Source organism: Callospermophilus lateralis, chromosome 2, assembly GCF_048772815.1.
Source record: "Callospermophilus lateralis isolate mCalLat2 chromosome 2, mCalLat2.hap1, whole genome shotgun sequence".
Lineage (NCBI taxonomy): Eukaryota > Metazoa > Chordata > Mammalia > Rodentia > Sciuridae > Callospermophilus > Callospermophilus lateralis.
In genome coordinates this window covers 65188739-65205120 of record NC_135306.1, presented here as the reverse complement: position 1 = coordinate 65205120, position 16382 = coordinate 65188739, and the positions used below count along the sequence as shown (strand labels likewise).

Genomic DNA, 16382 nt, shown 5'->3' with positions numbered 1-16382 from the left:
AACTTTTAATGAACTATAATTTAATTGACTTGTTAGGCTTGAGGGGTTAAGTTTTATGATTTGAAAATCCAGGCAGTGACAGACAAATTTGTAGTTTAGCCCCCTTAAAAATAACTGGGAGGGCACAGTGGCACACACCTATAATCCCAGTGCTTCAGAGGCCTAGGCAGGAGGATCATGAGTTCAAAGCCAGATTAAGTAACTTAGCAAAACCCTAAGCAACTTAATGAGACCCTGTCTCAAAGTAAAACTAAATAGAAAGGGGAAAGGGCTGGGGATGTGGCTCAGTGGTTAAGTGCCCTTGGTTTCAATCCCCAATACGCCCCCCCCAAAAAAAAGGATAATTGATGGGCAATAGAGAAACTTGACTAAATACTGTTTAACTGATAACTTGCCAGGGATATTGGGTTACCATTTCTCTCTATAAAACAAATAATTAAATCTTAGAAAAATCATGAGTCTGGTGGAACCAACTAAACAGTTATCACAAAGCCTGAATTTTAAGTGAGTAGAAGTAAATATCAATTGAGAATAAGTTGTCAAGTGACTTTGCTACGTTTTTATTTCAGATGTCAATGAATGCTTGGTAAATAATGGTGGATGTTCCCATATCTGCAAAGACCTAGTTATAGGCTACGAATGTGACTGTGCAGCTGGGTTTGAACTGATAGATAGGAAAACCTGTGGAGGTGAGTTGAAGAAGAGATTCTAGTCCCCCCGGGGAAGATGGGAAAGGGCAGAATACATCTAGCAAGGCATAGGAACAGCAAGACTAATTCTAATTTCCCTCCTAGATATTGATGAATGCCAAAATCCGGGAATCTGCAGTCAAATTTGTATCAACCTAAAAGGCGGTTACAAGTGTGAATGTAGTCGTGGCTATCAAATGGATCTTGCCACTGGCGTGTGCAAGGCAGTAGGTAAATGGACTTGGACTGGTGTTGCTCTGGTACCTTTATAAGTAAGTGCTTATAAAAGGTACAACCAGTGGCTGCAACAGTCACACCAAATACAAAACTGAATAGTACTTGAGAGCAATGCTATTAAACTCCTAGTGCAGTAGGATAGGTTACATAGCAGACCATCTCCTCACACGTCTGCCTTGGTCATTCCTTTTGCATATGGTACCATGAATTCTTACCATATTTGCTTACTTTCTGCTTCTGAAACTAAGTGCAATTCAAATAAGTAACCTGTTTGTCAGCCACCTTGTGTGGAATGCTTAACCCTAGACCGCCTTCCGAAACAGTAGGAAGCACCAGCAGGTCCCTAGGGCAGGAACTTTGGACCAGGGGCTACCGAGGTGTTCAGTACTACCTTTGCTTTGCAAGTGCTCCTCTGCTGGGAGGAGGTGACTTAGAAAGACCTTGTCATCTTACAGCAAAATTTAGTCCACCTGACTTGTATCTTTCAGGCAAAGAACCAAGTCTGATCTTCACTAATAGAAGAGACATCAGGAAGATTGGCTTGGAGAGAAAAGAATACATCCAACTTGTTGAACAGCTAAGAAATACTGTAGCTCTTGATGCTGACATTGCTGCTCAGAAACTGTTCTGGGCTGATCTCAGCCAAAAGGCCATCTTCAGGTAACTTTCAGTTCTGTTCCTGGGCTTTTGACATAAGTCACTGTCACTTGGCCTGTGGGAAGGTTTGGAGGGGTTTCTCTCATCTCTAGCTCCAACCTAGCATCTAATTATCTGAGAGCATTAAATCTAACACTGATTCTTTAGCTGTTAAATTATTGTCCATTCTTAATTAGAAACTAATTGTTATAAGGTAAGAGGTGGCTAAAGCTGTGAAACTGTAGCAGATGACATCTTAATTTCTCATATTTTCTCTCCTTTCTCTATGGTTCATTGAGAACTCAGTTCACTGAGTTCACTGTTACTATAAATAGAAATGATATAGCAGCCTTTTCTTAATGGGATTCTTAGTGGTAGCTTAGAAACTCAGATGATGGCTACTGAAACAAATAGCTTCACTTAGAACTTTTGCACATATATAGAATATGTATCAGTAACTAGATAAACCTACAATGTTACTAATTTAGCATGAGTGAGAAGCATGGTTGAATAATTTGAATGGTAAGCTATGGTGTTACTAGAGTTCTTTCTGAATAAAGTCCTTGACCATTTTATAAGCAGAAAGCCCATTCTCCAGGCTTTAATGGTGTCAAACTCTTAAATTTCTTGTGACCTATTCTGTTTCAGTGCCTCAATTGATGACAAGGTTGGTAGACATGTTAAAATGATCGACAATGTCTATAATCCTGCAGCCATTGCTGTTGATTGGGTGTACAAGACCATCTACTGGACTGATGCGGCTTCTAAGACTATTTCAGTAGCTACCCTAGACGGAACCAAGAGGAAGTTCCTGTTTAACTCCGACTTACGAGAACCTGCCTCCATAGCCGTCGACCCATTGTCTGGGTTCGTATTCTATGTTTGCCATCGTCAGTCTTTTGGATGCTATCTGCTTAGATCAGGAACTTTCCTCATACATCCCGAGATTAATCAGAAACAAAGAATTTTCCAGTTCAAGGTGTCCGAGGTGCCACGGTGGAGCAACCTTGGGATGGCCCCTCTATATGGCACGTCCTTTCTTTCTGGCTCCTGTACATGTGACTGTTGGGTGGCCTTAGGGAAACTGTATTTCTGGTTTTATGTTTTGACTACAGTACAAGCTCTGACTTAAACCTTATGCCCACCCAGCTTCTATACTCCTCCTCCTCATCATCATCATTATCATCATTGTCTGAGAACTTTCCTGGTTAGTTCTAAGTTATTGAACTTAAATACTAGCATGAAATGCTGGGATTTTAAACCATAGTCCCTGAAGGCTTCCAAAGTGCAAGTTGTTTAAAAGTTCAATTGAAACAAATGCCTCTCTAGAAACATATTGCTGAGGGGTTTCCTTAAGTTGCCACTAAGTCACATAGACAGGTAGCTTAGGAAGTTAACTAAAGTAATCACAATTACTCCTTACTAAGTATCATTAGAACATAATCAGTCAGCCCCTACTATAAAACTTAAGGGTATTCTTTTACTCCTCTGACCTACTATAAAACTTAAGGGTATTCTTTTACTCCTCTGAGATAATTCAGTGTTTTAAAAGGAAATACATAGCCTTGACTTTGGACTGAAACTCAAATGTCAAAGTGATACCAATTACCACAATTACTAATGAGCTTGTAGATTCTTAGGGTGAAATTTGATTTACCCAGAATATAAATTAATTCCTTAAGTCTCACTGTTTTACACTAAAAAATCAATCCCCAGAATTTTCTATTTCTTTTGTTTCAAGCTACCATTATATTCCTTCTGACCACTGAAACATAATTCTTTTTTTATTTTTTTTTTGAAACATAATTCTGATCTCCCTCTTCCCAGCTTTGTTTACTGGTCAGATTGGGGTGAACCAGCTAAGATAGAAAAAGCAGGAATGAATGGATTTGACCGACGTCCGCTGGTGACAGCTGATATCCAGTGGCCCAATGGGATTACGCTTGGTGTGTATGTCCTTCCTCCTCACCCACCAAATTCAACTCTCTTCATAACATTTTCACTTATCTCCATAGTAAATTCTGGATTACAGCAGATGACTTTTCTAGTTTCCTCTTTAGCGAGAACTTAGATGAGAGTACCCGAACAACACAAATGGAATGGTAGACTTAACAAAATAATAATGCTGTTCATTTGGCCTAACATGGAACATGATTTCAGGGAATCTTGCTTTTGGAGATTCTTCTACTGAATATGATGGGCACAGGTGCCTTGGCATTTCTAGAATCACAGGCTTGTAATAGTTTTCTTCTGGTTCATTAAGGAAGAACTATAAAATTCTAACCTCTTTTTTTTTACACTTTTATTTGAATATAAAATGACAGAAAGTGTGACATTCAGAAGTTGCTGTCAGAGACAAATTTATGAGATTTTGTGGAATAATGGTTACTTTGGTAGACTATGTTAGATTTTTGGATTTTTACAAGTTTATTTACTGATAGTTGCTGGTTTCCTTAATTCTAAATGTGTCATTTTCATTCATTGGTAAACTTTAAGAAACATGGTCATTGTAGAAAGTTATAATTAAGTCAACTGAATAGACTTTAAATTGCTAGTTTTCCATAATTTACCTTGAGACAACAATCCTTATTTTTAGGAGTAAATACATTTTTTAATCATGCATTCTTTGGTCAACCATGAGCTAAATTCCAAGACAAGGTATCCATATGTTTACCACTTTTTATCTTTGAAGAGGAAATTCTATTAATAAACAGGATGTCAATTTGTTTTGCTAACTGAATATTTGGATATTCAAATTTGGATTAGTGGTAATATAGAAATATTTAAGTCTCAGAATAACAGATATAAAACAGATGTGAGATGAAAAAGAATATATAAGAAGGCTTTACATAGAAATAAGTACGTGCATTATTTTTCATGCATATTTTCATTATATCCAAATAAAAATACATTACATCTATGTATGTGTATATATATATATATATATATATATATATGTAAAATATAGGTGTATATATATATTATGTATGTTTATACATATTTAATATATATTTATAAGATATATTCATATAGCTTCAATATTCTTAGACTGTCATAATAGTGAAACAACATGAGTATTAGGTTAAACAACAACAACAAAAATATCTTCTCTCAATTCTGGAAGATGGAAGTTGTAGAAATCAGCCTTTTTGCTATTTCCTCATACGGCCATCTAACCTCTTAATACTTTGTATGATGTAACATTTCTTAAGTCAGTTACTTTGAGAGTCTTCATTTGTCCCCCCAAATGAATCTAAATACAGATTCTGTGTGTTTCTTCATAAGTTTTTGGGGAACCATTAAGAAAAGAACCCCTGCTGGAGAAGGAACCATGAAAGTAGAATATTAGATTCCTCAGATATTTTAATTGCAAGCCAGGGCAATAATTATGTATCATATGGTGTCAATCTTTCTACCTAGATCTTATAAAAAGCCGCCTCTATTGGCTCGATTCCAAGTTGCACATGTTGTCCAGTGTGGATTTGAATGGCCAAGACCGGAGGATAGTACTGAAGTCTCTGGAGTTCCTCGCTCATCCTCTTGCACTAACAATATTTGAGGTAAGCTATGTGTCTCACATTTGAGTTTCCACCTTTGAGTCACTATAGCACTTGGATGAGAAAAAACAAGGATGGGGAAGGACAGGAGAGTATAGGACAGCTTGAAAAATTGCTTTCATTTAAAAGCTGGTACAAATTAGAAACTAATTCCTCAAAGCACTTCAGGAAACCTGAACTTGCTTTTCTTACAGTTTTACATCTAATGTCCCAGAGCAGCATTCAATAACCTTAGTCCATTAGATAGCCAGTAAATAATGATGACCCTAAATAATTGACTTCTGTTAATCCTGGGTGTGCATGCTAATTGTTGGGGCTCTGTTTCAGGATCGTGTCTACTGGATAGATGGGGAAAATGAAGCAGTCTATGGTGCCAATAAATTCACTGGATCAGAGCTGGCTACTCTAGTCAACAACCTTAATGATGCTCAAGACATCATTATCTATCATGAACTTGTGCAGCCCTCAGGTAACCTAGAGAAGCAAGTCCTTAGTGGTCACTTATTGGTCACTTCTGACCCAGAAACTACTGGGAGTCAGCAGCTCTTGAGCAACTCTATAACTTTCTATAAAATGAAATGAAAATTTTGCCCTCCTGCACTCTACCTTAGATACCTCACTCTTGATATTTCTGCCATCTTAGGGAAATGGCTTCAGAATGTCACCTCATCTTTCTTTCAACCTTCAGTGTCAGACGTTGTGTTTCTAATTCTTCCATACCCCTTTGGTTCTTCTTGCTAAGCCTGTTGCACCAGTCTCCATAGTAGCTTCTGTGCCACAAACTTTCCCTACTTCTAGTTTTCTAGGGCTTCTCTAACAAAGTACCCCAGATTGGGTGTATTAAATAATAAATTTATTTTCTTACAGTTCTGGAGGTTTAAATCCAAAAATCAAGATGCTAGCATCTTGTTGGTTCCTTTTGAGGGCTGTGAGAGGGAGACCTGCCCCAGGTCTTTTCCCTTGGCTTACAGATGGTCATCTTCTTCCCTTCTCTTCACATCATCTTTCCTCTTCACATGCTTATGTCTCAATTTCCTCTTCTAAGAAGGACACAGTCATATTGAATGAGGGACCACCTGATGACCTCAGCTTAGTTATCTCTGTAAAGACCTTGCCTCTAAGGTCACATACTCAGGTACTAGGGGTGAGGATTTCAACATATAAATTTTAGGGAGGGATGCAGTTCAACCTGTAACACCTACCTTCCTCCTGTGACACATAAGATTGTGCAGATCCTCAAACACATCTGGCCATATTCCATATTTTCTCCTGTTCAAAATGCTCAGCTCATCTATCTAAATGAAATACTCAAACTTTCCTTCCACTATATAAGAGCAAGTCAAGGTAAAGCCAGGAGAACATACACTTGGTCTTCTGAGATGGACAAATAGTGACATACCTAGCTGGGGACATGCCAAGCATGTTCAATGCCAAGGTTCAATTCCCAGCGCTGCAAGACAGACAGACAGTGAGAACTTCATCTCCCTTCCTTGCCTCCTTCCAAGACCTGCCTGTTGAAGACATAAGTGATATTCTGCACTCAAGGAACCTCTTAGAATCTGGTGTCCTTAGAGCATGCTGCCTGTGCCCTGACACTATTCATTTACTGGTCTTGAAGCTTTGACAGAGTAAGCAAGTTTAAGCTCCATGGAGAAAGAAAGCACTTGAATTCCTATTCTAAAGGATTTTATTTTCAACTAGGTAAAAATTGGTGTGAAGAAGATATGGAGAATGGAGGATGTGAATACCTATGCCTTCCAGCACCACAGATTAATGATCACTCTCCAAAGTATACCTGTTCCTGTCCCAATGGCTACAATCTAGAGGAAAATGGGCGAGAATGCCAAAGTAAGGCTTACTGCATTTTGACCACAAGCAGTACATACAAAAGGAATAAGACACTATCTATAAAAAACTGGCCTGGATTTTAAGAATTCTGTTTTACCTAACCCTTGAAATAGATCAGACATGTGCTACTATTGCATGCCACATGTTCACCTCAGAACTTCAGAACTGACCTGTAACCTATTTCAACATTAGATACATTTATAGGTGACAAGGTGTCGATGTATCTCATTCCAATTTGTGCCAGTTAGCACTGTAACAGTACTGAGCTAGTCAACTGGAAGGTAATCACAGTCTTAATGTTTTCCTCCACAGAAGGCACACTGCAATTATTCTTAAGTAAGTCCATGGTTACAGGAAACCTGTAGCCTCAGTGGGTGACACTGGTTTAAACTCATACTGAACTTGCATGTTAATCCTCTGTTCTTGGTTTTTGATTAAGTAACAAATTAAACTTGCTTGTTGTGAGCAAGGAATATAACGAGGCTTTTATTAGCTTAATTCTGGGTCATGACAGACTTTATTGAGAAAATAGCTGCAGGACCATCTGGTAGGCCTGGTACATCAGAGCATCTTGAGAACACATCTTGCAACTTCCAGGAGCCTGGGTATTACTGACAGGGGTTAAGTGTGGCTGTGCATCTTTTTGAATTGTCGAAATCCATATGCAAATTGTTCTACCCAAAGCTTCATGTACTTCTGTTTTTGCATGAAGACTACTATTTCTCTCAAGTTGGACACAAACATCTATTTCACTTGATGTTACAATAACCTCTTGCATGGCTTGTCTACACTAAACTTCTAGCCATTTGGGAACCTGGGCATTACCCAGGTTCTTGGTTTTTGTAATCCAGGTACTTCAACTACTGTGGCTTACAGTGAGACAAAAGATGCCAACACAACAGAAATTCCACCAACGAGTGGACTAGTTCCTGGAGGTATTGGGTTCAGTACTACAAACTGTTAATCTCCACTAACAGCCACACTCTTTATATCCATAATGTACATAATTAATGCAGCCTTTAACTACTAGTTCTGCCCCTGATTGGTAACCTATATTTAAACTCTAAAGATTTAGAACCTGCATATCCTAGATCTGCCTGACTTAGTAATGCTTCTATTATAGAATTATGAGTGAAATGGCTCCTCCAGCCTGTGACTGAAATACTCCTAAGCCAGAGTTGTTCCTGGTATTCCATTATTTTAGTTACTAAACATTGATTTTGGTTGCAAAGGTATGAGGCTCTCTACCTGATGGGTAAATTTCCAAGTCTGAATTCAGACTCTTGTAAACTGATTGATTTTATTCTCTTATAGGGATCAATGTGACCACAGCAGTATCAGAGGTCAGTGTTCCCCCAAAAGGAACATCTGCTGCCTGGGCCATTCTTCCTCTCTGTAAGTAGATTCCCTTCACTTGGAGATCTGATGAACATCTTAGACACCTGATGAACAACAGTGCTCATCTATTTAGAGCCTCCTTCCCATGGCCTCTTAGGTTGCCATAGAATTTGTGACACTGATTTATACTTACTCTCTTTCCCCACCTGGTACACACAAAGTCCATATTTTCTATACATTGGTTTCCTTAGCACAGTAACAGGAAATGCTGATGTTCAATAATTTCATGCTTTCTACTTTAGAGTTTCTACTTTAGCCTGGTATCCTCATTCACAATATGTCCCTTTAATAAGCGTTCTGTTCTATTCTCCTTTGAAATATGCATAATGCTTTATGCAGATGAGATGCACAAATGCTTAAATTCTTTCTTCAGGAGAGGCGGGTAAGGATTCTCAAACCCAAAGAATCCTTAACCACTTTTAGTTTATATTCTATAAGTCCTATGAAGCTGTTATAAGACATATGAATTCTAAGGCACTTTGCATAAATGGCCTCTTTGTCTTCTTAGATTATTGGATTTCAACATTGCCTAATACACCAGAACCCCTGAATAGCTCTCCAGAAACTTCTGAAATTTTAATTTAGTCTTCCTGGGAGTGGGGCTCAGGACTCTACACTTGCAAGGATGGTTGTGACTAGCTTAGTGTTTAGAATACTACAACCCACTAGGGTGATCTTATTTCAAACCCCTGGCTCATATATATTCCAATTTCAAATTGTCCCAGTTCCCTAAAACATGAAACTTATTAAAGTTGGTTATCATGGATCCCTGAATATTACCTTTCCTATGTGTTCTGAAACTAAACCTCATTTAGTCACCCTCTAACGTTTTTAGTGCTATTGGTGATGGCGGCAGTAGGTGGCTACTTGATGTGGCGGAATTGGCAACACAAGAACATGAAAAGCATGAACTTTGATAACCCTGTGTACTTGAAGACCACTGAAGAGGACCTCTCAATAGACATTGGTAGACACAGTGCTTCTGTTGGACACACATACCCAGCAGTAAGTCAGCTTTGTGTCTTTTTTATACCATAGCTTAAAGTGAGACTTTTTTGAAAAGGAGACCAAAACTTGAGCTCAAGCCATCTAGGCTAAGAAGGGCCTTAGGATCATGGAACCACCAAACATTTCATCCACTACCAGATATCAGACAGACTAGCTTGTAAGACTGTAAGTCAGTGAGTTAATAAGCATCTCACCCATGTAGGATAGCAAGCAGGTAAACCCAATGTCATCACTATAATATTTGAGATATATTCAGTTACATAAATGACATGTAAATATTAGTACAAACCAAGTAGCTCCTTGTCTACTGGACACCTAAAAGCAAATTAGCAATTCATGCATAGGGATTACCTATAAGGGAAATGACTTGAAGTCAGGGTATTGGGTAAGATTCACTTAGCCAAAAATACTAGATGGTTTACTTATAAAGTACCCCATTCCACCAAGTATAGCTAGTTTTTCATTCAGCAGTAGAGTCACTCACTTGTTCTTCAGGTGGAACCCACATCAGTATGGGAACTTAGGGAACAGTATAAACAAAACATGTGCTGAGTACTCCCCTCCAAGCTTTCTGGTGAAACAGGTAATGGTCAATTCACAGCACACATGTGTCTTCTCACACTGTTCTCCAAGTATTATTATGATCATTATGTAGAAAAGCCAGAATAAATAATGCTATTTTCACTGTCTACCAAGTATGTATAAGTTGAGTATTCCTTATGCAAAATACTTCGAATCAGAACTGATTTGAATGTTGAGTTTTTTCAGAATTTGGAATATCTTCATATTCATAATGAGATTATGTTGGGGATAGACCCATGTCTGAACTCACAATCCATTTATATCCCGTGTACACCCTATACACATAGCCTGAAAGTAACTTTGTGCAGTATTCTTAGCGTGTGTTCATTTTGACTGCAATCGTCTCATGCGAGGTCAGGTGTGGAATTTTCCATTTGCAGTGTTATGTCAGTGCTCACAAAATTCCAGATTTTAGAGCAATTTGAATTTCAAATTTTCAGATTAGGAGTTTAATTCAAGTTAAATGCATGAGTGCTACAACTTAATCATGTTTTGTACCTGGCTTTCCTACTAAGAACTTTGGTCTCTGACCAGCTCAAAAACAAAGAAAGCCCATTTTAGAGACTAGAGTTACAAGCAGTGAGTAATCACCAAGTTCATTCTAAACATTTTTATTTTTCCACAGATATCAGTTGTAAGCACAGATGATGATCTAGCTTGACTTCTGAGACCAGTCTCAACCTTTGAGGTATAAACCAATAATGCCCCACTTCGGAATGGTAACCAAGCCAGCAGCTGAAGTCTCTCTTCCTCCTGTCTGGAAGATTGTCAAGATCTCTTTGCGTGGATCAAGCTTGTGTACTTTACCATTTTTATATGACTTTTGTAAATATTCTTGTCCACATTCTACTTCAGCTTTGGATGTGGTTACCAAGTATCTGTAACCCTTGAATTTCTAGACAGTATTGCCACCTCTGGCCAAATATGCACTTTCCCTAGAAAGCCATATTCCAGCGATGAAACTTGTGCTATAGTGTATACCACCTGTACATACATTGTATAGGCCACCTGTAAATATCCCAGAGAACAATCACTATTCTTAAGCACTTTGAAAATATTTCTATGTAAATTATTGTAAACTTTTTCAATGGTTGGGACAATGGCAATAGGATAAAACGGGTTACTAAGATGAAATTGCCAAAAAAATTTGTAAACTAATTTTGTACGTATGAATGAAATCTTTGACCTCAATGGAGGTTTGCAAAGACTGAGTGTTCAAACTACTGTACATTTTTTTTCAAGTGCTAAAAAATTAAACCAAGCAGCTTAACCATGGTTTGTGCCTATTCCTCTCAGATGAACTGCTTGCTGTAAACAGCCTGAGTAGTGTCAAGTGTTCTAACTGAATCTAGGAGCCACAGTTCTCTATCATGTGTAACTAAGCCTGTAATTGAGCTACTTTATCTTACAACCAAGTACTAACTAAAGAATATAGTACCATTTGATGTATTATTCCCAAATATTTCTTATTTTGTAAAAATAACTTTATTCTTGCTTACAAAAGAGTTCCTTTTCTCATTAATCTGTCCCCTTATCTACAAACATGAGCTAAGATTTCTATGAATTCTTTTACTTCATACTTAAAATCTCTGTTTTCCGTGTCCTGTCATTATCTATGGGTCAAGGACAAGTGCCTTCTAAGGCATAGGGGGGACCTCTCTTACAAAAAGCCTGTTATCATCCCATGAAGATGGCTGAGGGGTATAATAAATAAGCAGTGCCACTCTTGAACAATCTAAGATGGTGTTTCTCAGTGTGAGTCTAGGAACAGCAGCATCTGCATCATTTGGAAACAGTAGAAATGCAGATTCTTAGACCCAAACCCAGATCTACTGAAGCAGAAACTCTAGGGGTGGGTTCCAGGAACCTGGAACAAACTCTTGTGCTGATGCTCATGTAAACTGAAGTTGAAAACCTCTGTTCTAATGTGTTTTTTGTGGAGGAATATAATTAAAGCATCTTCAAAATTGTCAGCCTACCTGGCATAGGACAGATTTCATCTATGGGCACCTTCCAGAACTTTTAGTGTGAAGACCAGAAAAAGAGTTTGGAAAGAAGAAAAAGGACCAAGGGGAGCTTAGTGAATCTTCCATCAGGGTCGTCGCATCCTTCCCCTGAAGTCTCAAGATGCCTGGAAGCAAAGAGATATGTAAGGCACGAAGCACCGAGAGGCTGCTCTACGTCCAACATGAGTGGGGAGTCGACAGTGGAAGGTGCAGCAATCCCTCGGGGACTAAGTGACCAACATAGTAGCAAGAGGATGAATAGAAGATGTTTTGAGAAACTAAATGGATTGGTGAGGGTCTCATATTTCACTTATATATGGAATATAAGGCAGTTACCATTTTTGCTTTTGGCTTAGGAAAGGAGATCAATAATGCTGGAGGAAGGGGAAGTGGATTCGTCATTTCGTGGATGCTCCCTTGTGATTCTGTTCAAATGGACACAAAGAGAAAGGACAGATTTGGGGCCTTTGTTTAGTGGGAGGTGTGGAAGTCAAGCATGTAAAAGGCAAAGGCTGTCGTGGTCATGGTAGGACTGTCTGCTATCAACTTCAGAAGGTACCGTGAGCACACAGAATGTGGCCTGGTGATAGAGAACGGTGTACTGCCTATTTGGTAAGTAGGTCAACATTCATCCTATCTAAACTCTAAAGGCCATTTCTTTGGTGTTTGATCCCACTGTGATCCAAATCCACTGATTAATTTTTTAATTGGCATACTACCAGGTTTGCTTTTAGAAGCTTAAAGATACCTGTGCTTTCTTTCCTCTTTTATGAGGTGACACAATAGTAATCAACTACAAGACCCAAAGTCATAGTTTTTGCAAGTAAAATATTATTCAATATCATCTTCTATAGAATTCCAATCTCCAGTGTCATCTTTCAGGTTCTGGATACCAATTTCCAACCCAGAAAGAGTCTAAGGTTGTGTGTGTGTGTCTCTCTCTCTCTCTCTCTCTCTCTCTCTCTCTCTCTCTCTCTCTTTCTCTCTCTTTCTTTAACCTTATCCTCAATAAAAGTCCAAGATACAACTCATTGTACCTAACTTAAGAAATTATGAGAGGTGCAAACTCTTTTGAAAACAACAAAGTAACCAAATCTATTGAGATAAAAGTAATTATATGCCCAGACTGCTAGTCAATTGAGCACGTAATAATAGTTCATGAGGGACTAGTGTCTTGGATTTTATCACCCAAAGATGATCTTAAGGAATTATATTGAGACGTATTGGCATAAGTTTGTTGTGTCTCTAATGCAGAAGAAGAAAATTAAATAAGAGAAATATGTGGTGTTAAATGAGCTTGTTTCATGAAGTGACTGAAAGTGACTTTGGGAATTGGTACCAAGGAAATATTTATCGACAGATTTGTGGCCCCTGGTAAAGAAATCCAGCCAAGTCTCTAAATCCAAATTTGTAAGTGGCCTTTGCAAGCTATCAACTATTTGGCAAGAAGTAGTCCTAGTTGATCACTGGTCCATTAAAACATTCTCATAACTATTTGAAAGCCTTGTTATTATTTCTAAGCCTTTGGTTCTTTATTTTTTATTCTAATTGTTATATATGACAGCAGAATCAATTACAATTCATATTACATAATAGAGCACAATTTTTCATATCTCCAGTTGTATAAAAAGTATATTCACACCATTCCTGTCTTCGTACATATACTTAGGGTAATGATATTCATTCCATTCAACCATCTTTACTACCCCAAAGCCTCCTCCCTTCCCCTCCCATTCCTTTGCCCTATCTAGAATTTGTCTAATCCTCCTATGATCCCCCTTCCAACCCTACTATGAATCAGCCTCCTTATATCAGAGAAAACATTTGGCATTTGCTTTTTTGTAATTGGCTAACTTCACTTAGCATTATATTCTCGGCTTCATCCATTTACCTGCAAATGCCATGATTTTATTCTCTTAATGCTGAATAATATTCCAATGTGTAAATATACCACATTTTCTTTATCCTTTCATCTACTGAAGGACTTCTAGGTTGGTTCCACAGTTTAGCTATTGTGAATAGTGCTGCTATAAACATTGATATGTCTATGTCCCTGTAATATGCTGTTTTTAAGTCCTTTGGGTATACACCTAGGAGAAGGATAGCTAGGTCAAATGGTGGTTCCATTCCCAATTTTCCAAGGAACCTCCATAATGCTTTTCATATTAGCTGCACCGATTTGCAGTCCCAACAACAATGTATGAGTGTGCCTTTTCCCCACATCCTCGCCAACACTTATTGTTTTTTGTATTCTTAATAGCTGCCATTCTGACTTGAGTGAGATGAAATCTTAGAGTAGTTTTGATTTGCATTTCTCTAATTGCTAGAGATGTTAAACATTTTTTTCATATATTTGTTGACTGATTGTATTTCACCTTCTGAGAAGTGTCTGTTCACTTTCTTGGTCTATTTATTGATTTGGTTATTTGGTTTTTTGGTGTTTAGCTTCTTGAGTTCTTTATATACCCTAGAGATTAGTGCTCTGATGTATGAAGGGTAAAGATTTGCTCCCGGGATATAGGCTCTCTATTCACCTCATTAATTGTTTCTTTTGCTGAGAAGAAGCTTTTCAGTTTGAATCCATTCCATTTATTGATTCTTGATATTAATTCTAGTGCTATAGGAGTCTTGTTAAGGAAGTTGGGACCTAATATGACATAATAGAGATTTGGGCCTACTTTTTCTTTTAATAGGCACAGTGTCTCTGGTTTAATTCTTAGGTCCTTGATCCACTTTGAGTTGAGTTTTGTGCATGGTGAGAGATAAGTGTTTAATTTCATTTTGTTGTATATGGATTTTCAGTTTCCCCAGCACCATTTGTTGAAGAGGCTATCTTTTCTCTAACGTATGTTTTTGGCACCTTTGTATAATATAAGTTAACTGTAGTTATGTGGGTTAGTATCTGTGTCCTCTATTCTGTACCATTGGTCTAACAGTCTATTTTGTTACTATTGCTTTGTAGTATAGTTTAAGGTCTGGAAGAGTGATGCCACCTGCTTCACTCTTCTTGCTAAGGATTGCTTTAGCTATTCTGGGTCTCTTATTTTTCCAGATGAATTTCATGATTGCTTTTTCTATTTCTATGAGGAATGTCATTATGATTTTGATTGGAATTGCATTAAATCTGTATAGTGCTTTTGATAGTATAGTCATTTTGACAACATGACAACATTCATTCTGCCTATCCAAGAACAAGGTAAATCTTTCCATCTTCTAAGGTCTTCTTTGATTTCATTTTTTAGCATTCTGTCATTTTCATTATAGAGGTCTTTCACCTCTTTCATTAAGTTGATTCCCAAGTTGGTATGTTTTTTATTTTTGAGGCTATTGTAAATGGGGTAATTTTCCTCGTTTCCCTTTCAGAGGATTTATCACTGATATACAGAAATGCCTTTGATTTATGGGTATTGATTTTATATCCTGCTACTTTGCTGAATTCATTTACTAGTTCTCAAAGTTTTGGGGTGGAATTTTTTGGAGGGATAACAGGAACATATCTCAACCTCATAAAGGCTATCTATGCCAAGCCCCAGGCCAACATTGTTCTAAATGGAGAAAAATTGAAAGCATTCCTTCCAAAACCTGGAACAAGACAGGAATGCCTTCTTTCACCAATTTTACTTAATACAGTTCTTGAAACACTGGCCAGAGCAATTAGACAGCCTTTGGTTCTTGACGAACACAAGGCAAAATAATTGAGGCTTCAGAAACTTTGGCACTTGTTTGTTTCATTCATCTTTTGAAGTCAGCCTCTTTCAAAAACAGAAGATGGGCTTGAAATGGCATGACTATAGGGCACTTAAAGAAGTAACTTTCCAGTTCAGAACACTGTAGAAATTCAAGAACAACCTAAAGTCTAGCTTTTAACTGTCTTCAACTCAAACCAAAAAATTGTGGCAGGGTTTCTCTTGTATCATGTGATTTCCCAGAATTCTTACCAAGTGAAATCTTTCGTAATTAGTTTGTTATTTTAAACTAAACACAAGATAGTCTACATTCTTTTAATATTAAAAAAACCCATAGATCCTTTTACTAATTTAGGCTCAAGAATAAAGAGTATACTTTGCTTACCTTGATTTCTAAATTTGAGTCCTTCAGTTTCATGAAGGACTTTTTGGGGGGTAAATTGGGAATAATGCATTCATTTTGCAGCAATATTATGGACCTGACCTGTGGGAATTCTGTGATACATAGAGGAAGTTTTCAAAGGTATCTTGTTTTAAGATACAGAGAAATGAATTGGAAGACGAAACAATGATTTTATTGTTTGTTTGCTTAGTTGTTTTCTGTTTCTTTGGTCATTTGGTTTTTCCACTTATTTCTGTCAACCCATAGTGGACTTTTCCAGCTCCAAATAGTTGTTTGTGAAGGAGAATCATCCATGTTTGTATATACCTCATTCACATTGACCTTCACATATG

General features: G+C 37.7%; 1 protein-coding gene across 5 annotated transcripts in view; it reads left to right on the top strand.

The window, feature by feature from the left end:
* Nucleotides 1–13462, top strand: part of Vldlr (very low density lipoprotein receptor) — a 35704-nt gene extending 22242 nt beyond the window's left edge. The window contains exons 8-20 of one of the 5 annotated variants that reach the window (XM_076846016.2): nucleotides 570–689; nucleotides 795–920; nucleotides 1415–1586; nucleotides 2211–2429; nucleotides 3390–3508; nucleotides 4983–5122; nucleotides 5447–5588; nucleotides 6821–6967; nucleotides 7280–7303; nucleotides 7819–7902; nucleotides 8282–8362; nucleotides 9201–9370; nucleotides 10581–13462. In XM_076846016.2, the coding sequence (XP_076702131.1) occupies nucleotides 570–689; nucleotides 795–920; nucleotides 1415–1586; nucleotides 2211–2429; nucleotides 3390–3508; nucleotides 4983–5122; nucleotides 5447–5588; nucleotides 6821–6967; nucleotides 7280–7303; nucleotides 7819–7902; nucleotides 8282–8362; nucleotides 9201–9370; nucleotides 10581–10616 (1580 nt within the window). In that variant the 3' untranslated portion in view covers nucleotides 10617–13462. The remainder of the gene's footprint in view (nucleotides 1–569; nucleotides 690–794; nucleotides 921–1414; nucleotides 1587–2210; nucleotides 2430–3389; nucleotides 3509–4982; nucleotides 5123–5446; nucleotides 5589–6820; nucleotides 6968–7279; nucleotides 7304–7818; nucleotides 7903–8281; nucleotides 8363–9200; nucleotides 9371–10580) is intronic. The other 4 variants (XM_076846017.2, XM_076846018.1, XM_076846019.1 and 1 more) reach the window with 4 other exon arrangements.
* The last annotated feature ends 2920 nt before the right edge of the window (nucleotides 13463–16382 follow it).